At 46.9% G+C, this 22,527-nt stretch overlaps 1 protein-coding gene across 1 annotated transcript in view; it reads right to left on the bottom strand.

Moving 5' to 3' along the window:
• PNPO (pyridoxamine 5'-phosphate oxidase) overlaps window positions 1-22,527 on the bottom strand; it is a 60,664-nt gene that overhangs the window by 15,407 nt on the left and 22,730 nt on the right. The window contains exons 2-4 of the mRNA XM_075350066.1: window positions 17,337-17,461; window positions 16,985-17,084; window positions 15,328-15,381 (exon numbers count right to left, since the gene is read on the bottom strand). Coding sequence (XP_075206181.1) covers window positions 15,328-15,381; window positions 16,985-17,084; window positions 17,337-17,461 — 279 coding nt within the window. The remainder of the gene's footprint in view (window positions 1-15,327; window positions 15,382-16,984; window positions 17,085-17,336; window positions 17,462-22,527) is intronic.

Raw genomic sequence — 22,527 nt, forward strand, 5'->3', positions numbered from 1 at the left:
GTCTCTCTTTCCATATTATCACGCCCTTGTGGGGTGTGATAACTCAATTTCCATGAGCCGGCGTCATCGTCAGCCCCTGGAAAGCTCACATGTGCTCTGCTTTGTTCACTCACCCTGAACATCTGAAGCCAGGTGTACGCATCCTGGTTTCAGCAAGGCGCACTGTGCATGATTGGAAATACAGCTTCTGCACTTCTGATCATGCACAGTGCACCTCTTTGAAGCCGGGACACGTACAACCAGGTGTTAGAGGTTCAATGTGAGTGAAGAAAGCAGCGCACATGCGTGAGATTTCCAGGTGATGCTGGCTCATGGTAATTGAGTTATCAAACCCACAAGAACGTGATAAAATGAAAAGAGGGCCGCTTAGCCTGGGGTACTAATGCACTAGTCAAGGCCCTAATTAGCATAAGAACAGTGGAGTTAGTAAATCCTTTTTTTTAAACATTGATTTTAGTGAATAACATTAAGGAGGGCTGGTTAGGAAGGGAATTTTGTCAAACAGATATGAATGCTGCTGGGCTGGAGGGCATAAGGGACCTGACAGGTTCCCTTTACGTTTTATCTTAAGCATGTGGAATGCATGCTTGATGGAGTTGAGATATAGTGATTAACTCAGCCATTGCAGAATATTCCACTTCTTTGCCTGGTTTGCTTTTTTAGTATGTTTTGGGTTATTGTCCATCTGTATTGTGAAGCGTAATCTAATCAACCTTGCTGCATTACGTCAAATCTGAGCAGAAAGTACAGCCTTGTACACTTCAGAATTCAACTGGCCACTTTTGTCTTCAGTCACATCATCAATAAATAATAGAGACCCATGGCCATTAGAAGCCATGCATGCCTGGCCATCACACTGTGCCTTCACCATGTTTTACACTGGCTGTGGTGTGCTTTTGATCATGAGCTATTCAAAGCCTTTTCCATACTTTCTTCTTCCCATCATTCTTGTAGTTTCATCTTAGCTTGATATGTCCAAAGAATGCTATTTCAGAACTGTGCTGCTTCTTTAGATATTTTTTTTTTGGGTCAAAATCTACACTAGCCTTTCTATTTTTAAGGTTGATTAATGGTTTTCACCGTGTGGTGAACCTTCTGTATTTGTTGTCATGAAGTCTTTTCTATATGGTAGACTTAAGGCCCAGTCACACTAAACAACTTACCAGCGATCCCAACAACGATACAACCTGATAGGGATCGCTGGTAAGTTGCTAGGAGGTCGCTGGTGAGATGTCACACTAAGTGACGCTCCAGCGATCCCACCAGCAACCTGACCTGGCAGGGATCGCTGGAGCATCGCTACACGTGGAAGCATGCTGCGCTTGGTAACTAAGGTAAATATCGGGTAACACACCCGATATTTACCTTGGTTACCAGCGCACACCGCTTAGCGCTGGCTCCCTGCACACCTAGCCACAGTACACATCGGGTTAATTACCCGATGTGTACTCTGCTACGTGTGCAGGCAGCAGGGAGCCGGCTTCTGTGGACGCTGTATAAAAAAAGCAACAATAAGAGGATAATGTCCTCCAAAAATCAAGTATTACTCACAGCAAGTTGGGCTGCAGTGTGTACATCGCCCTGGCCAAAAACTGATGCTCTAGCAGGATACAGCTAAACCCCCACTAAGTGAAGGCATCACAGGTGCAGGAGAAGCAGATCACACACACACCTTCATGGAATGGAGGGGAGGTGACTGCTAGATGATAAAACTGCACACAAGTGGCTTGCATAGAGCGCTGTTCACATGCAGATGACACAGTCACAAACCCGCAGCCTATTAGGTAACGCCCTTCTATTAGATCAGGCGGGCTGCCAAGCCGTACTCCACTGTATATCATGCACGGACAGACACTCTACAATGCAAGGCCCAACAGAAAGGGGCCTGGCTGTATCCTGTACAAACAAAAAAATATGAGGTTTTTGTTGGTATTTATGGCCATAAAACGTAAGCCTACACCCTCGTCAAGGGACCTCATGTCTGTAGGTCCCTACACTAAATATAAAAAAAGCAACAATAAGAGGATAATGTCCTCCAAAAATCAAGTATTACTCACAGCAAGTTGGGCTGCAGTGTGTACATCGCCCTGGCCAAAAACTGATGCTCTAGCAGGATACAGCTAAACCCCCACTAAGTGAAGGCATCACAGGTGCAGGAGAAGCAGATCACACACACACCTTCATGGAATGGAGGGGAGGTGACTGCTAGATGATAAAACTGCACACAAGTGGCTTGCATAGAGCGCTGTTCACATGCAGATGACACAGTCACAAACCCGCAGCCTATTAGGTAACGCCCTTCTATTAGATCAGGCGGGCTGCCAAGCCGTACTCCACTGTATATCATGCACGGACAGACACTCTACAATGCAAGGCCCAACAGAAAGGGGCCTGGCTGTATCCTGTACAAACAAAAAAATATGAGGTTTTTGTTGGTATTTATGGCCATAAAACGTAAGCCTACACCCTCGTCAAGGGACCTCATGTCTGTAGGTCCCTACACTAAATATAAAAAAAGCAACAATAAGAGGATAATGTCCTCCAAAAATCAAGTATTACTCACAGCAAGTTGGGCTGCAGTGTGTACATCGCCCTGGCCAAAAACTGATGCTCTAGCAGGATACAGCTAAACCCCCACTAAGTGAAGGCATCACAGGTGCAGGAGAAGCAGATCACACACACACCTTCATGGAATGGAGGGGAGGTGACTGCTAGATGATAAAACTGCACACAAGTGGCTTGCATAGAGCGCTGTTCACATGCAGATGACACAGTCACAAACCCGCAGCCTATTAGGTAACGCCCTTCTATTAGATCAGGCGGGCTGCCAAGCCGTACTCCACTGTATATCATGCACGGACAGACACTCTACAATGCAAGGCCCAACAGAAAGGGGCCTGGCTGTATCCTGTACAAACAAAAAAATATGAGGTTTTTGTTGGTATTTATGGCCATAAAACGTAAGCCTACACCCTCGTCAAGGGACCTCATGTCTGTAGGTCCCTACACTAAATATAAAAAAAGCAACAATAAGAGGATAATGTCCTCCAAAAATCAAGTATTACTCACAGCAAGTTGGGCTGCAGTGTGTACATCGCCCTGGCCAAAAACTGATGCTCTAGCAGGATACAGCTAAACCCCCATTAAGTGAAGGCATCACAGGTGCAGGAGAAGCAGATCACACACACACCTTCATGGAATGGAGGGGAGGTGACTGCTAGATGATAAAACTGCACACAAGTGGCTTGCATAGAGCGCTGTTCACATGCAGATGACACAGTCACAAACCCGCAGCCTATTAGGTAACGCCCTTCTATTAGATCAGGCGGGCTGCCAAGCCGTACTCCACTGTATATCATGCACGGACAGACACTCTACAATGCAAGGCCCAACAGAAAGGGTTCTGTGGACGCTGGTAACCACGATAAACATCGGGTAACCAAGAAGCCCTTCCCTTGGTTACCCGATATTTACCTTCGTTACCAGCGTCCGCCGCTCTCACACTGCCAGTGCCGGCTCCCTGTTCCCTGCACTCCTAGCCACAGTACACATCGGGTTAATTACCCGATCTGTACTCCAGCTACGTGTGCAGGGAGCCGGCACTGACAGCTGAGAGTGGCGGACGCTGGTAACGAAGGTAAATATCGGGTAACCAAGGAAAGGGCTTCTTGGTTACACGATATTTACATTGGTTACCAGTGTCAGCAGAAGCCAGCTCCCTGCTCACTTAGTTGTTGCTCTGTCGCTGTCACACACAGCGATGTGTGCTTCACAGCGGGAGAGCAACAACTAAAAAATGGTCCAGGACATTCAGCAACAACCAACGACCTCACAGCAGGGGCCAGGTTGTTGCTGGATGTCACACACAGCAACATCGCTAGCAAGTTGTGCCTCAGCAGCGATGTTGCTAGCGATGTTGCTTATTGTGACGGTACCTTTAGATACTGAAACACATACTTCCTGGAGAGTGTTCCTCACTTGGGTAGATGTTGTGAAGCGTTTATTCTTCACAATACAAAGAATTCTGTGATCATCCACCACTGTTGCCTTTCATTGACATCCAGGCCTCTTTGAGATCCCACCTCACCAGTGCGCTCTTTATGTTGCAGAATGTACCAAAGTATTGATCTGGCCACGCCTAATATTTTTGCTATCTCTCTGCTGGATTTTTTTTTTTTAAGCCTAATGATGGTCTGTTTCTCTTCCATTGACCACAAATTCTGAATTCACAGCCACAGCTTCCAAATCCAAATGTCACACCTGGAATCAGCTCCAGACCTTTTACCTGCTTAATTGGTGATAGATTAACAAGGGAACAGCCCATGCAGCCCATTAAAGAGCTTTTGAGATAAATGTTCAGTTAGTTTTATTCCCTTGAAAAAAGAAGGAACTACGTATTAAAGAGATGTAATTCCTAAAGTCTTAAGGGTGCTTTACACGCTGCGACATCGCTAACGATATATCGTCGGGGTCACATCGTTCGTGACGCACATCCGGCGCCGTTAGCGACATCACAGCGTGTGACACCAATGAGTGAAGATCAACGAGCGCAAAAACGTGAGAAATCGTTGCTCGTTGACACGTCATTCATTTCCTTAATATCGTTGCTGCTGCAGGTATGACGTTGTTCGTTGTTCCTGCGGCAGCACACATCGCTATGTGTGACACCGCAGGAACAACGAACATCTCCTTACCTGCGTCCACCGGCAATGAGGAATGAAGGAGGTGGGCGGCATTTTCCAGCCGCTCGTCTCCGCCCCTCCTCTGCTATTGGACGGCTGCTGTGTGACATCGCTGTGACGCCGCACGAACCTCCCCCTTAGAAAGGAGGCGGATCGCCGGCCAGAGCGACGTCGCAGGGAAGGTAAGTCCGTGTGACGGGTGTTAGCGATGTTGTGCGCCACGGGCAGCAATTTGCCCATGTCACACAACCGACGGGGGCGGGTACGCTCGCTAGCGATATTGGTACCGATATCACAGCGTGTAAAGTACCCTTTACTCTAATTAGAATGTGAATACCCTGAAAGTAAAGTGGACAGACCATATTGATAACTGTATCCTTAATATGATTTGGGAAAACAGCTAAAATACCAAAATTTGTGTCAGCCTTCCAAAAGTATTCACCCCTCCTTGATATTTTCGTCTTCTGACGTTTTGTGAGCGTCCCTCACTTGGCAGGTTTGTTGTGGTACCATGTTTTTTTCAATTTGATGATAATGGATTTCATGGTGCTCTGAGGGATCACCAGAGATTGGGATATTTTATTTGAACCCAACCCTGACTTGTACTTCTCGACAACTTTATCTCTGACTTGTTTGGCGATCTCCTTTGTCTTCAGTTTGGTTAGTGGTGCCTTTTGCTTAAGGGTGTTACAGTGTCTGTGGCCTTCAGAAAAGGTGTGTATATATTGACAGACCATGGGACACTTAAGGCCCCGTCACATACAACGAAATCGCTAACGAGATAGTTGCTGCGTCACCGTTTTCGTGACACAGCAGCGATCTCGTTCTGTGTGACACCTACTGGCGATCAGGCCCCTGCTGTGAGGTCGCCGGTCGTTGCTGAATGGTTGGGACCATTTTCTTCAAAGGCGATGTCCTGCTGGGCAGGACGCATCGCTCTGTATGACGCCTACCAACGACCTCCTAACACAGTCCCAACGCCCGCCGAGATCGTTATACAGGTCGCTGATCGTTACTGCATCGCTGGTAAGATCTGACTGTGTGACATCTCACCAGCGACCTCCCAGCGACTTACCAGCGATCCTTATCAGGTCACATCGTTTTCGGAATTGCTGGTAAGTCGTTAAATGTGACGGGGGCTTTAGATTGCACACAGGTGAACTTCTTTTCACAACGCATATGTCTTATGAAGGTAATTGCTTGAACCAGAAATTTTTAGGGGCTTCATAGCAAAAGGGGTGAACGCATATGTACATGTCAATTTTAATTTATTTTATTCCATGAATTCAAATTTTGCCTTTATTTTTCTAACCTCACTTCCCCAATATTTTAGTGCTGATGCATCACACACAAATTGGATTACAATATTTAAACACAGGTTGTAATGTAACAAAATAGGTAAAAAAAAAACAAGGGGGTGAATAGTTTTGCAATCCACTGTATGTCAGGACCTAACTGTACATGTGATGTATAATGTAAATGCGATAAAATACTAAAAATCGCCGTCTTCCCCAATTTCCAACGTCACTCTGGCCCTTTTCTCACTCATGAGCCTGAACCTCTGACTCGCCTGGTTAATGTGTGAACCTGCAGTCGCTTTTACAATGCAAGTTTATGGAGCCTCATTCTGTTGCTCCACTTTTCCCTGGAAACTAAGGAAGAAGGTGATCAGTAAGTGTTTTATTGCACTTACATTACACAACACATGTATTTATAGGTTTAGCAAATAAAACATTTTTGGGGAGCACTTCTTTAATTAATGGAAAGGCCACTTTTCCCAGGGCAGGTTTCACAATGGTAAATGATGACTTTTCATATTCCCTTTTTGGCACACACTCTGCAATTTACTATAAAATGTACAGAATAAGAAGAAAAAAAACAACAAAAGTAAAAAAGTATAAGATAAAAATTAGAATAAAAAAAGGAATTTAACAAAATCTAGAACTGGTAAAAAAAATAATAATATTGTATTAAAATTGACATTGACGAGTGCTTACCCAATGCCCTCGCTCTAGAGCTACAGAGGTACCTACTACTGTACTTACATAAAAATAAATGTCTGCACTCCTAACTTATACTTGTATATTTTATGCATTATTTCTTACAATTTTTTTTCTAACAGATAAACCTGCAAGAAAAAAATTGAGCAGTGCTCACAGGATGCACACACAGAGGTAGTACAAATGGAAAAAAAAATAATAATAAAAAAACACAGCAAAAAGAATGTTTGCATTAAAAATTTAGCTCAAATGCTGATCTGTGATATGTGTAGTCACACGATGTACATATGGATGGAGGTGGCGCAAGTGTAAAACTAAATCGGGCTTTACACGCAAAACAACATCGCTAACAAGATGTCGTTGGAGTCACGGAATTCGTGACGCACATTCGGCCTCGTTAGCGACGTCGTTGCGTGTGAAACGCACGAACGACCCGTTAACGATCAAAATTATTTACCTAATCGTTGATCGTTGACACGTCGTTCTAATCCCGATTATCGTTGCTGTTGCAGGACGCATGTTGTTCGTCGTTCCTGTGGCAGCACACATTGCTATGTGTGACACCGCAGGAACGAGGAACATCACCTTACCTGCGGCCGCTCGCAATGAGGAATGAAGGAGGTGGGCGGGATTTTTCGCCCGCTCATCTCCGCCCCTCCGCTTCTATTGGGCGGCCGCTTAGTGAAGCCGTTGTGATGCCAAACTAACCGCCCCCTTAGAAAGGAGGCGGTTCGGCGGCCACAGCGACGTCGCTAGGCAGGTATGTGTGACGGAGCCTAGCGTTGTTGTGTGCCACGGGCAGCGATTTGCTCGTAACGCACAACCGACGGGGGCAGGTGCTTTCACCAGCGACATCGCTAGCGATGTCGCTGTGTGTAAAGCCCGCTTAAGTGTTCACACAGATATCTGTGCAAGTCGGATTGATGTCGGACCGCAAGGCACGGACTATCTGCGGCTCTCCCAACCCCAGTGTCACAGCTACCCTGAACTCGAACTTCTCAGGGTCATTAACCCCTTATATTACCCCAATTGCCACTGCTCCAGAGCAATCAGGATGAGCCAGGTAAGCGCTAGGATTGGCGCATCTAATAGATGTGCCAATTCTAGGGAGGCTATGTGCTGCTATTTTTAGGCTGGCGAGGGCCCAATAGCAATGGGCTTCTCCAGCCTCAGAATACCAGCTCCCAGCTATCTGCTTTACCTTGGCTGGGTATCAAAATTGGGGGAGGGACCGCACGCTGGATTTTTAAATTACTTACCGTATTTTCCGGCATATAAGACGACTGGGCATATAAGACAACCCACAACTTTTCCAGTTAAAATATAGAGTTTGGGATATACCGTATATAATTGAGTATAAGCGGACCCGAGTAATGTGCCCATTGTTTACTAATGACTCCTGCAGTAATGTGCCCATTGTTTAGTAATGTCCCCTGCAGTAATGAGTCCATTGTTTAGTAATGTGCCCATCCTTGTCCCCCCCCTTGTAATAATGAACCCATTGTTTAGTAATGTCCTCCTACCTGTCCCCTTCTTCTCCCCTATTATGCCGTTGTTTACACACAATAAACATTATTCTCACCTCTCCTCCACTCCCGCGGTGACCTCAGCTGCTTCTTGTAGACCGCAAGGCACATAGACTCCTCCCTGATAGCGTCCGATGCACGGGGCTGCTGCTTGCCATAATGGCTTTACTGCGGTTGAATGCTTTGCGGTGACGTAAAGCATTCAACTGCAGTAAAGCGTTGACAGCAGCGGCCCCATGTATGGGATGTGATCATGGAGGAGTGCTTCTTGCCGCTGCTCTCAGCGCTTTACTGCAGTTGAATGCTTTACGGCATTGCAAAGCATTCAACTGCAGAAAAGCCATGACGGCAGCAGCGGCAGCCCCGTGTACAGGACGCTATCGCGGAGGGGTCTATGGGCCTGCAGTCTGCCAGAAGAAGCTGAAGGCACCGCGGGGAGCGGTAGGAGAGCATTACTAAACAATGGGCTAATGCAGCACCGTGCACCGCCGTATAAGACGACATCCAGTGTATAAGACGACCCCGACTTTTGAGATGATATTCAGGGGTTAAAAAGTCGTCTTATACGCTGGAAAATACGATACTTAAATAATTTTAAAAAAGCTGCATGGGGTCCCTCATATTTTGATACATAGCTGAGGACTGCAGCCTTCAGCTGTCTGCTTTATCTGCTCTGGGTATTGTGAGACTGTGACCGGGGTTATCTATGACGGCCGGTATGTCTCGCCCAGGTTGTGCTCACTCCATGATAGGAAGTAAATCCACTATAGGGTTAATGCTGTTTCCCTACAGGCTTAAGGAAGGGTTAAAAGGAAACAGGAACGAGGGCAGGTGTGCCGGGTGTGAGGGAGTGAACAGAACTCCCTGAGTTTTCTGCTGGAGAGGCACATGTATTGTGTTATGGACTTTTGTTTGGACATTAAAACCGTGTGCTGTGAACCTTATTGCCTGGATCCCGTGTCTTCTGCTGCGCAGCCGACCGTGCTACCTCACATATGGTGGAGAATCGGCGGGCATGACAGCCGGTGAGGTGTAGCATCCATCCCTGGTGACCCAGCTGCGCATGTCCTGGATTCGAGCGGCTATACTACAGCCCAAACCCGGCGACGCCATGGAGGACATACTAAAGCATTTGGCTCAGGCTAATGCACAGCAGCAACAGACCAATGCACACCTGCTCCAATCCTTGCAAGTGCAGGAAAGAAAACTCCAAGAACAGATGGATCAGGCCAATGCACGTCAGCAGCAATCCTTGCAAGTGCAGGACAAAAGGCACCAAGAACAGATGGAGCAGGCCAATGCACGTCAGCAGCAAGCCTTGCAATTGCAGGAAAAAAGGCACCAAGAACAGATGGTTCTCCTGGCCAAGTCGATCCGTGCCGGACCGGCAGCAACAACCCCGGGACCGAGTGATGACGGCAGCGTCCGGAAAGCGGTGAGACAAGCGTTGCAAAAGATGACCCCGGGGGATGATGTGGAAGCGTTCCTGGCGGTGTTTGAGCGGGTGGCCGAGCGGGAAAAGCTGCCGACCCCCCAGTGGGCTGAGGTATTGTCGCCCTATCTGACGGGGGAACCCCAAAAAGCGTACCTGGACCTCTGTACCGAGGACGCCATTGACTATGTGACCCTAAAAGCCGAAATACTGGCACGGTTGGGGGTGAATACCTATGTACGGGCTCAGCGGGTAAATCAGTGGTTCTATGAGGAAGCCAAACCCGTACGCTCCCAGGCCTATGACTTGTTGCATCTTGTAAAAAAATGGTTGCAGCCTGACACTCTGAGCCCGGCGCAGATGGTGGAAAGGGTAGTAGTGGATCGTTTTGTGCGCACTTTACCCGTCACCGTTCAACGGTGGGTAGGACAGGGTGACCCGAGTACCCTGGACCAGTTAGTGTCCCTGGTAGAGCGGCATGTGGCTACGCAGGACTTGATACGGGACACTGAGACTTTGCGTACTGCCCGTCGGTCCGGCCCCTCCAAGCCTAGGGCCAAGGACCCACCGCCGACAACGGTGCAGGAGTCCCCTACCGTCCCGCCTGAGGCCGCGGCCGCCAATCCTGAGGTCCGGAAGGTTCTGTACCCTAAACGACAACCCGTCAAGGGGGTTTCCGTCCCCATTAGATGTTGGCGGTGCCAGCGGGTGGGACATATGGAAGCCCAGTGTCCACTCACCACGGAGCCCATGGATTGTGGGGTTACCCGGCGGGGTTCAATGTATGCTCAGGTGGTGTGTACCGCTGACCTGGTCTCCCCAGAGACGGAGCCCCACTTGTGCCAAATACAGGTGAATGGATGTCCGGTTACAGGATTGTTGGATTCCGGAAGCTTAGTGACCCTTGTGCGATCCACCTTGAGGGCTAAAGTAAAGGCCACAGGACGTACCGTGGGGGTGGTTTGCATACATGGGGACCGCCGAGACTATCCCACGGGGATTGTCACCATCACAGCACCTTGCGGTCAGGTGCAACATGAAGTGGCACTTCTTAACACTCTTCCTTATGACGTGATCCTAGGAAGGGATCTGCCCTATTTTTGGACTTTATGGAAGGGACCCCCTAAGTCTCCTCAGATATTGGTCAGTCCGGGACCTGAGCCCTACAATCCTGAATCCGGGACACCTGCCGTAGGGGTCCCCATGATAGGGACAGAATGTGAACCCGATAGGTCGCCCCTAGAGGTATTGGCAGGAGAGGCTGAGACGGTCGAACCCATCCCGGAGTTGGAGGCGTCCCCGGATACGTTTGGGACTGCCCAACTCCAGGACCCTACATTAATACATGCCCGGAGTCGGGTGACAGTAATTGACGGGGTGGCACAGCTGCCCGGTGCCCAGGTAAGGTAGCCCCATTTCGCTCTTAAGCAGGATTTACTCTACCGGGTAGATGAAATACGGGGCGTGGGGGTAGAGCAGTTGGTGGTGCCCCAGCCGCATCGTCGGCGGGTCCTCGACTTGGCTCATAAACACCTGATGAGTGGCCATCTAGGGGTCAAGAAAACGCAGGAGCGAATATTGCAAAGGTTCTATTGGCCCGGAGTCTTTGGGGAGGTAAAACGGTTCTGCGAAACCTGCCCGGAGTGTCAGCTTACCGCACCCCTGACCCATTTTCGCAGTCCGTTGGTACCGTTACCCATTATAGAAGTCCCTTTTGAACGGATAGGGATGGATCTGGTGGGGCCCCTCGTAAAGTCCGCTCGAGGGCACCAACACATCCTAGTGATCGTTGACTATGCCACCCGGTATCCCGAGGCGATACCTCTCAGACATACTGCAGCAAAGCTTATAGCTCGGGAGTTGTTTGCTGTGTTCTGCCGGGTGGGGTTGCCCAAGGAGATCCTTACGGATCAGGGGACCCCATTCATGTCTAAAGTGACCAAAGAGCTATGCCGGCTACTCCAGATCAAGCAGTTGCGTACGTCTGTGTATCATCCTCAAACGGACGGTTTAGTCGAGCGTTTCAATAAAACCCTGAAAACCATGCTAAAAAGGGTGATTTCAAAAGACGGGAAAGACTGGGATATGATGCTTCCCTATTTGATGTTTGCCATCCGTGAGGTGCCACAGGCATCCACGGGGTTTTCGCCTTTTGAGTTGTTATACGGGCGACATCCCCGGGGATTGTTGGACCTGGCAAAGGAAACATGGGAGCAAGAGCCCACCCCCCATAAAAGTGTGATTGAACACATTTTGGGTATGCAGAACCGCATAAGCGCGGTCATGCCAATTGTGAAGGAGCATTTACAGGAGGCTCAGGCCGCGCAAAGCGGCCGCTACAATAGACAAGCCACTGTGCGGACCTTTAAACCCGGGGATCGGGTGTTGGTATTAATCCCCACGGCGGAGAGTAAATTCCTGGCTCAGTGGCAAGGCCCCTACGAGATAAAGGAAAGAGTCGGGGTGGTTAACTATAAAGTATTGCAGCCCGGTAGGCGGAAACCTGAACAAATATACCATGTCAACCTATTAAAACCCTGGCAGGAACGGGAAAGCCTGATGGCTGTTTTTTCCCCATCTCCCTCCTCTTCGGGTCGTTCACCTCCGGCTCCAGCGACCTCCGGAGAGGACGAACCGGAAGTAAGGATTGGAGAAGCCCTCACCAAGACTCAGAGGCGAGAGGCCAGACGGTTGGTTCAGCAGAACCCCGATGTCTTCTCCGAGCTGCCCGGTAGGACCAGTCTGATACGACATGATATTGTCACCGAGCCCCACCTGAAGGTACGCCTGAAGTCATACCGGGTACCGGAGGCTCGACGACAAGCCATATCGGAGGAAGTAAAGACAATGTTACGCCTGGGGGTCATCGAAAAATCCCGGAGTGAATAGGCTAGTCCGATTGTCCTAATACCAAAACCCGATGGCTCCTTAAGGTTCTGCAATGACTTTAGGAGATTGAACGAAATATCCAAGTTCGATCTCTACCCCATGCCCAGAGTGGATGAGCTGATTGATAGGCTGGGACAGGCGCGGTATTTTACCACGCTCGACCTGACCAAGGGGTACTGGCAGGTGCCACTGACGGAGTCCGCCAAGGAGAAAACCGCTTTTGTTACGCCGGAGGGTCTCTTCCACTATGTTGTCTTGCCTTTTGGGTTACATGGCGCTCCGGCCACGTTCCAGAGGTTGATGGACTTAGTGCTGGAACCCCACCAGGCGTATGCATCAGCGTACCTTGATGACATCATTATTTACAGCTCCGATTGGCAGACCCACTTGGAACAGGTACAAGCGGTGGTGGACGCGCTTCGAACAGCCGGATTGACAGCCAATCCCAAGAAATGTGCGTTGGGACTCACGGAAGCCCGCTACTTGGGCTACGTGATAGGCCAAGGAGTGATTAAGCCCCAAATTAACAAGGTTGAGGCGATCCAGAAGTGGCCTAGACCCCTGACCACGAAGCAGGTTAGGGCCTTCCTGGGTATCGTGGGATACTACAGGAGGTTTGTAAAGGATTTTGCGGGACTATCAGCCCCCTTGACGAACCTTCTCAAAGGCAAGAAGTCCGTCATGGTGCGCTGGACTCCGCAGGCCGAGGACTCCTTCCGGGCCCTGAAGGGGGTCCTGTGCGGACAGCCCGTTCTTGTACACCCTGATTTCCGGAAGGAGTTCATAGTACAGACTGACGCCTCAGAGGTCGGCCTGGGGGCAGTGCTGTCTCAGGTGGTTCAGGGGGAGGAACACCCCGTCACCTTCTTAAGTAGGAAGCTCACCCCTCCCGAGCGGAATTATAGCGTAGTGGAGAAGGAGTGCCTGGCGATCAAGTGGGCCTTGGAGTCCCTACGCTATTACCTGCTGGGACGGCAGTTTCGCTTGGTGACGGATCACTCTCCACTGGTCTGGATGAGGTCCGCCAAGGAACGGAATGCCCGGGTTACCCGGTGGTTCCTTTCTCTGCAGAACTTCCGGTTTACGGTTGAACATAGGGCCGGTAGGTTGCAGGGCAACGCCGATGCCTTGTCCCGCGGCCCGTGTTTGATGGCGGGAGTTCAACCCCGCACGCTTGAACTGAGGGGGGGGGGGTATGTGAGACTGTGACCGGGGTTATCTATGACGGCCGGTATGTCTCGCCCAGGTTGTGCTCACTCCATGATAGGAAGTAAATCCACTATAGGGTTAATGCTGTTTCCCTACAGGCTTAAGGAAGGGTTAAAAGGAAACAGGAACGAGGGCAGGTGTGCCGGGTGTGAGGGAGTGAACAGAACTCCCTGAGTTTTCTGCTGGAGAGGCACATGTATTGTGTTATGGACTTTTGTTTGGACATTAAAACCGTGTGCTGTGAACCTTAATGCCTGGATCCCGTGTCTTCTGCTGCGCAGCCGACCGTGCTACCTCACAGTATCAAAATACAGGGGACCCCATGCCATTTTTTCCAATTATTTATTTTTACACTCCACTTCGGAACCCAGACAGCTAGTGTAAGGGCAACCAAAGACACTAGCAAGCCAGCAGTCTGACTGCAACAAATCACAGATTCTCTTACAGAGGATTGGAGGGGATTTAATGAGCGGACCCAAAAGCAGGGTGACAGCCACATGGAAAGTTGGTAAGTATAATTGTCCTGCTTTAATCCCCATTTTGCTTCCTTTTGCAGCCCGCTAGCCCTTACTAACACCATTTTATAACACTTAAAGGGTTATTCCCATTTCCAAAATCCTATCCCAATATGTAGTAGGTGAGATAATAATATTAGCAAATATCTCTAATTAAAAATATAGTATAGTTCTTCTGATTCACTATGTCGCTTACTTCATGTTCAGGGCATTGCAGGACCTTAGATATCTATGGTTACAACCACGCATAATAGTCACAGTAAGTTACTTAGTTGCTTGTGGTCATAACCATGGTTACCTAAGGTCCTGCAATACCCTGAACATGAGGAAAGTGACATTGAATCAGAAGAACTATAATACATTTTTAATTGGAGGTATTTGCTAATATTATTACACCTACTACATATTGGGATAGGATCTTTGAGATGGGAATACCCCTCTAAGTTTGGGTCCATTACCCTTATATGGGGTTTGGGGTCAAGTTTAGATCAAGTCTGGTAGCGAACTAGACCACCTTTTTTTTTTTTTTTTTTTTATCTTCAATTCCGGCTGGACCCACCAAACTTGACCATCTGTGCGTTCACCCATCTCTAATCACAGCCTCATAGAAATATATGAACCCGTCAGCTGCGGTTGGGAGAGCTGCAGTCAGTCTGTGCATTGCGGTCGGACCGGTTTGCATGGATGTCTTCAGGATCCTTAACAGAAAAAAAGTCCTTTGGCAAAATTTTTTGACAGGCTGTGATCAGTAATGTATACTATTGATCAAAGCACAGTGGTTGATTTACGCACACTCACACAGAGGAGCTGAACAAAATATTGCAGGAAAACAAAAAGATGAGCACCGAAAATTGAGCAGGGATGCTCAACACAGAAAGAAATTGGGGGAGATGGGAGGTGGAAGGTGAGGACTGGAAAAGGGACTAGGAGATTAGGGAAGATGGTCTTCCATTAGGGAGGGCAGCAGCGTCTTACATATACTGCGCCTTGTGGGAATGCCTTGCCCGTTGCGCTGTACATGTACAGCGGGTGTCTGAAAGGAGCAATAGCTTGCATCTTATGAAGGGCTCTTACCTGGCGATTCAGGGGCTCCCAAAAAAACAGCAGAGAAGCTACTGGGTTAGTTTCCTGTGAAGATAAAACAGAATAACATGAAGAGAGAATTATATACTTATAGGAACATCTACAGCTAAACACACAGACTTCCCGAATTACATGCAAGGAGCATAAATAATGGCAATAAAAAAAAAATATTTGTCAATTCATGCATATAATACCAGAAGGAGTAAAAGAGCAATGGCACTAAGTAACATTTTAAGAATTGTTGTTTTTTTCCAAGACAAGTATTTACTATAGCAAATGTCAGAAATGATGAGAAGTCCTCTTTAAATATATTATTTGGATATGTTACTAACTGTAGTACTTGACGTTGCCGGGATAGTAACTAAGTGTCTCTCTTCCTCTTTCCCACTCTCAGTCTGTCTGTCTCCCTCCCGGGCCTGTCTGTCTCCCTCCCGGGCCTGTCTGTCTCCCTCCCGGGCCTGTCTGTCTCCCTCCCGGGCCTGTCTGTCTCCCTCCCGGGCCTGTCTGTCTCCCTCCCGGGCCTGTCTGTCTCCCTCCCGGGCCTGTCTGTCTCACTCTCGGGCCTGTCTGTCTCACTCTCGGGCCTGTCTGTCTCACTCTCGGGCCTGTCTGTCTCACTCTCGGGCCTGTCTGTCTCACTCTCGGGCCTGTCTGTCTCACTCCCGGGCCTGTCTGTCTCCCTACCGGGCCTGTCTGTCTCCCTACCGGGCCTGTCTGTCTCCCTACCGGGCCTGTCTGTCTCACTCCCGGGCCTGTCTGTCTCACTCCCGGGCCTGTCTGTCTCACTCCCGGGCCTGTCTGTCTCACTCTCGGGCCTGTCTGTCTCACTCTCGGGCCTGTCTGTCTCACTCTCGGGCCTGTCTGTCTCACTCTCGGGCCTGTCTGTCTCACTCTCGGGCCTGTCTGTCTCACTCTCGGGCCTGTCTGTCTCACTCTCGGGCCTGTCTGTCTCACTCTCGGGCCTGTCTGTCTCACTCTCGGGCCTGTCTGTCTCACTCTCGGGCCTGTCTGTCTCACTCTCGGGCCTGTCTGTCTCACTCTCGGGCCTGTCTGTCTCACTCTCGGGCCTGTCTGTCTCACTCTCGGGCCTTTCTGTCTCACTCTCGAGCCTGTCTGTCTCACTCTCGGGTCTGTCTGTCTCCCTCTCTCTCTATGTTCCTCTGTCTCTCTGTGTCTTTTTCTGTGTGTCTCTGTGTGTCTCTGTATCATTCTGTGTGTGTCTCTGTATCAGCCTCTGTGTGTCTCTGTCTCTATGTGTGTCCTTGTGTGTATATCTGTGTGTCTGTCTCTGTGTGTCTGTCTGTCTCTGTGTGTATCTGTCTCTGTCCCTACCGATATCATATTACCTCACACATAAGCTTCTTATACTAAGAATGTCCTTCATTGCCTATAGCAACCAATCAGAGCTCCTATTAATGACCTGTAGCTCCCAGCTCCATTGACGTTAATATAAACAGGTTTTTGGAGAATAACTGTAAAGCGCGGGCTTAAATTTTCCCCTCAAAACAGTCTATGACATTTCCTGAGTCAAATGAGGTGGCTGTGCAAAATTTTGTGATTGTAAATGCGACGGTGGAAATTCCTTTAGCGGACATACATACACATACATAGACTCAGCTCTATATATTATTCTCTTAATGTCCCTCACCAGCTCTTTCCCTTTTCTGCTTTCCCGGTTAGTGTAGAATCGGAACCCATCCGAACCAAACCCCTTCAGAAGAACCATACGTGCAGAGGGCCTCCCGTCACTATGCAGAAGAGGGGAAAAGGGTCTGTTGAGTTAAAGTGGGTATGACTGAGTTCACACTGGAGTTGGAGGCTCCATAGTAGATTTCATCATTTTACTAGACGTCATAACAGAAACCCAAAGAAACAGAACAATATCGAGGAAAGCAGATGTGAGACGAGCCTAAGAAAAAGATGTACGGTAAATCCTCAAGCACACAGATCATTGAAGGGATACAATGTTAAAAAAACGCATACTGAAAAAAGGTCATTACCTGGTGGCAGTGGCCAGACACATGGCATTAGGCTCCGCAATGGAAGGGTATTGCAATACTTCCTGGAACCATGTATTGAACTGAGCAATGGGGTCCAGGGAAGTTAGATGACTTTCTTCAAATGCCTAAGGAAATAAAATAATTGAATTTTTATGAATTGGCATGACAAAAAAAAAAAAGCAAAAAATCTGATCGGCACTGCCCCATAGTATAACATAGGAGCGAGTGCCGAGTTATATGGTGGGGTTCAACACACTGGTAAAAGAAAATTGGATAAAAGGGGCGAGTAATTAACTCCTTCACATCATGGCTATTTTTCATTATTGTGTTTCCATTTTTTCCTCTCTTTTTTTCCAATAGCCATCACTTTTTTTGTATTTCTCCATTGATATAGCCATTTGATGGCTTGTTTTTTTTTTCTAAGATGTGTTTTACTTTTAATATCAACTTTATGATGTGATTCGTTGTATAGTGGGAGAAAATACCTAATGCAGCGAACTTGCAAAAAAAAAAATAATATATACCGTATATATAAAAAAAAAAAAATCACAATTCCGCAATAGTTTTTTTTTTTATTTGCAGTGTTCATTACATGGTAAAAATTACCCAGCAATATCATTCTCTAGGTCTGTACGATCATAAGAATACTAAACATAAATAGGTTTTTTCTTGTTTTTTTTTTTTAGGTTGTTGAAAAAATTTGGAGATTTGTAGAAAAGAAAAAATTGCTTGTGTCACTATATTCTGAGACCTGGGACGTTCTCAATTCTCAGTTGATAGAGCAGAGTGAGGACTTGTTTTTCTGCGCTGAGCTGACGTATTTATTGATACCATTTGGGGGTAAATACGATGTTTTATCCCCTTTTATTGCTTTTTTTGTGGTATTTTTTCAGGCAAAAAACTGCAGCTCTGGATTTTGTATCTTTTTTACTCATTACAGTTTACGAATAAGATTAACTAATTTCATATTTTCATATATACGTGCACTTTTATTTCTTTATTTTTAATGTGGGAAAATGAGGATGATTTGAACTTCTATATATTTGTGTATATAGCACAATCACAGGGTCTTAAAGCCCTGTCACACACAGAGATAAATCTGTGGCAGATCTGTGGTTGCAGTGAAATTGTGGACAATCAGTGCCAGGTTTGTGGCTGTGTACAAATGGAATAATATGTCCATGATTTCACTGCAACCACAGATCTGCCAAACATTTATCTCTGTGTGTGACGGGGCCTTTTAGGTACACCAGAAAGAATCTAGTGATCACAGTAGAACTGTCATGACAGGCACAGGAATCTTCAGCAGACACTATAGATTCTGCTATCAGAGAGCGACAGCGGCATTTAACAGGTTGGCAGCCGTGAGCAGAGCTCCCCTCCATGCTCGGTTGTTAGAGGCAGATGATGGCTGATAAGTCTTTGGCTTTGTAATCTTTTTTTGTTTCTATGGTAACAAATGTTACATCCCATGAAAGCCTTATGTGTCTAATATATGTTTTCAAAATTTTGTGTTTGTTGCTTATGGCTACAGTGTTCTACACACGCGGGGAAACAAAATGTCGGACTCTAATGCGATATTCACAGCAACTGAGAGCAGAGGAGTGATAAAATTCTTGTTTCTGCAAGGAAAGCCCACGAAGGATATTCATGGTGATAAATCACAGACATTGGGGGATCAATGCCCTTCATATTCCACAGTTAAGAACTGGGTTGCCAAATTTAAAACAGGCCACTTCAGCCCCAATGATGAGGAACGTCCTGGACGACCGAGAGTGGTTGTTGTTCCGGAGATCGTCAATGCTGTGCACAACCTCATACTGGAGAATCGACAGATTTCAGCTAAAACAATAGCAGACATCATTGGGATTTCCCATGATCGTGTTTGTGTCATTATCCATGAACATTTGGACATGAGGAATCTATCTGCAAAGTGTGTCCCCAAACGTTTGACAACAGATCAGAGAAGCATGCGAGTGAAAACTTCCCAGTCCATTTGTCAGCATTTCCGGACTGATAAGAATTTCCTGGATGGACTGGTCACTATGGATGAGACGTGGATTTATTTGTATGACCCTGAAAACAAGAAGCAGTCAAAAGAGTGGAGGCACAGTGGTTCTCCTTGTCCAAAGAAGTTCATGGTGCAAAAATCAGCCACTAAGGTGATGGCGTCTGTGTTCTGGGATAAGGAGGGTGTGGTGCTAGTGGACTACCTTCAAAAGGGTTCCACCATCAATGCAAGGTATTACATTGAACTTTTGGACCAATTGAAGGCAGCTCTGAAGGTCAAAAGGTACGGCAAGCTGTCCAAAAGAATCTTGTTCCTGCAAGACAATGCCTTCGCTCACACTGCACAAGCGAACATGGCAAAACTGGCAGAGCTGACCTTTCAGCTAGTTGACCACCCACCTTGTTCAGCAGATCTAGCTCACTCCAACTATGATCTGTTTCCAAACCTGAAGAAACATCTCAAGAGTACCAAATTTCACACCATTTCTGATGCCATGGCTGCTATGGATGCCTGGTTCGAGGCAAAACCGAAATCCTTCTTTTTGCTAGGCTTACAGAACTTGGAATACCGATGTAAGAAGTGTGTTGACATCAGTGGAGAGTATGTGGAATAAATGTAAAGTTTCAACATCCTATCTCAATTCTTTCTGGGTAAAGCCAAAGACTTATCAGCAGCCCCTCGTATTATACCCATAATCCGCCTGGAGAAATGCTGACCCGGCTTGTGAGCCCACATCAAAGTCAGGGAGCCACAATAGGACATAACTGCCCTATTACAGCAAGGATTTAAATAATGGCAGGTAATTCTTTCACTTTAGGTCACATGATTCCAAGGAATACTGTATACTCTAGCAGAAAAAATATTTTTTTGGGGCTGTTAAGCAAATGTTGCCAAACAACAAGTGGATAAAGAAGAACTTTCTGTTTTGGAGGAATTTGAGTCCAAGCCATAAAGTGCAGGACTGTCTATGTACCTGGTCTATTGATAGTGAGTTGCTTATCACAGCAGCAGGCATGGTTGGATACAAGCTCATGTGCACTGCAGTCCAGTGATAATCGACTAATGATAAAATCTTCTTTATAAGTAAAACACCAGCACATAGAATGAGAACTGACACATTATTAAATCTGTGTTTTATACCCTACATCATGCTGTCCCCAGATTACATAGCAAAAACCTGCTGACAGATTCCCTATAACCCTATTGAGATGCTGTATTTGACTTGAAGAAGGCTAGTGCAGCAAGGCATCCTAGAAATATTGATGAGTGGAAACACATTTGCAGGGAGGTGAGGTCCGAAATTCATGCTCAATCTTGTGTGTATCTTAGCAAGCTACACTAAATGTTTGGTGACTATGACTCCTAATAAAAGGGGATCAAGGGAACCTGACAGCTGAAACATTTTCCCGGTTCACAGACAGCATGTATCAGACACAGACTGTATGATCTCAGACAAATGAGCATTGTGGCGTTTACCCAGTATGTGGTGCTGGAAAATAGCATCCAAGGTGGGATACACCTAGGCAGAAAGAGTACCTCACAATGTGTAGTGAAATTAGCAATGAGGGGATTAAAACTTAACCTTTAATGAGACTAGATAAAACACAAACCAAAATGTGCTCGTGAAATAAAAACACTGAAATTTACAGTGTGTCTTAGGTGACCCATAAACAAGCAGTGTATTCTCGGGTACCACCTGTATTCCTACCCAGCGGGGAATAGAAATCACATAAAGGGACTGGTACCAAAACTTCAACACAGGATAGACCTGGGACAAAGACCACATCAACCCCACAAATCAAGCAATGGTTTGATCTCACCCAGCTCAGTCATCAATGTCCATCCTGTCAGCGTACTGTCCACTCCGGTCATAAAGATGGGTCAGGAGCAGGGCCTTACTTCACAGTAATACACTGGCTCTCAACAGTATAGCTCCCGCTCTCACAAGGGCAGTCCACAGCTAACCCTGCACTGTGGCCTCCCCCAGTTGGTCCTGGTGCCTACCAACACGTTTCGCCGCATCTGGCTCGTCAGGGGAGATGCGTGCGCCATTTAATCCTCCAACAGGACATAAACCATCCCTAACTGGTCTCAGCTAAGTATATTCAATGACCCAGTATGTGGTGGTGAGCACTTACAAAAAATGGTCCATCCTCACTCCGGTCCACCTCCGAAAACATCTACATTGTGCCCATGAGTATCAAAATTATAAGATGGAGCAATAGACGAAGGTGGCCTGGTTTGATAAATGTCTTATTTATACAATATCATAAGGATGGCTGAATGCTAGTAGGTCAGTTACATTGGGAGGAGATGGCACCAGGATGCTCTATGTTTAGAAGGTAAAATGAAAGAGGCATTCTGAAGCTCTGGGAAAAACAAGGGTTCTGGCATTCAAGTAGATGTGACTCTGGAATGGCCTAAGAAAAACCTCAAAAGAGTTCAAGGAACTGACATGGCCTCCAAATACCCCATATTGCAATCCGTTCAAACATCTGTGGGACATGCAGAAAATCAGACCAATCCATAAAGTCCACACCACCCAAACTATGGAGATATAGGAACAACCTGCTATTGTTATGATGCCAGGAACCAGAGGACACTTTGAGGTCTTTTGACGTCCATGCCTTGAAGGGTCACCGTTCTTTTGGAGGCTAAGAAGGTAGGCTACAAAATATTAGGCAGGTGACATTAATGTTATTAATCCCTTAATGCAAAATGATATAAAGGCATATCATTGCTGTGATGCGATGGCCGTGTGTGGAGGAGGCTCAGGAGCGGAGTTCTCTTCACATGTGGTATTGCAATATGTATCATAAGTGATCACACGATGGCAGGTTCAAGTCTTCTAAGAGGACTAGGGGAAAAAAAATATTTTTCAAAAAGGTTTGAAAATAAATTTATATATATGTATATATATATATATATATATATATATATATATAATCACTCCTCTTTATCCCCACTTAACAAGGAGATTGAAAAAAAAATAAACATTTGGGTTTCGCCGAGCCCATAAAAGTCCTGTCTACCAAAATGTAAAATTAGTTAACCCATAAGGAGAGCAACATAAAAAGAACGCCAGAATTTGGCTTTTTCAGTTGCCATACCTCTTTAAAAAAAAATTGTATGTAACTCAAAATGGCACCAATAAAACTGTCAGATCGCCAAGCAAAAAAC

This window comes from Anomaloglossus baeobatrachus, chromosome 5 (genome assembly GCF_048569485.1).
Source record: "Anomaloglossus baeobatrachus isolate aAnoBae1 chromosome 5, aAnoBae1.hap1, whole genome shotgun sequence".
In the NCBI taxonomy this organism is placed as follows: Eukaryota; Metazoa; Chordata; class Amphibia; order Anura; family Aromobatidae; genus Anomaloglossus; species Anomaloglossus baeobatrachus.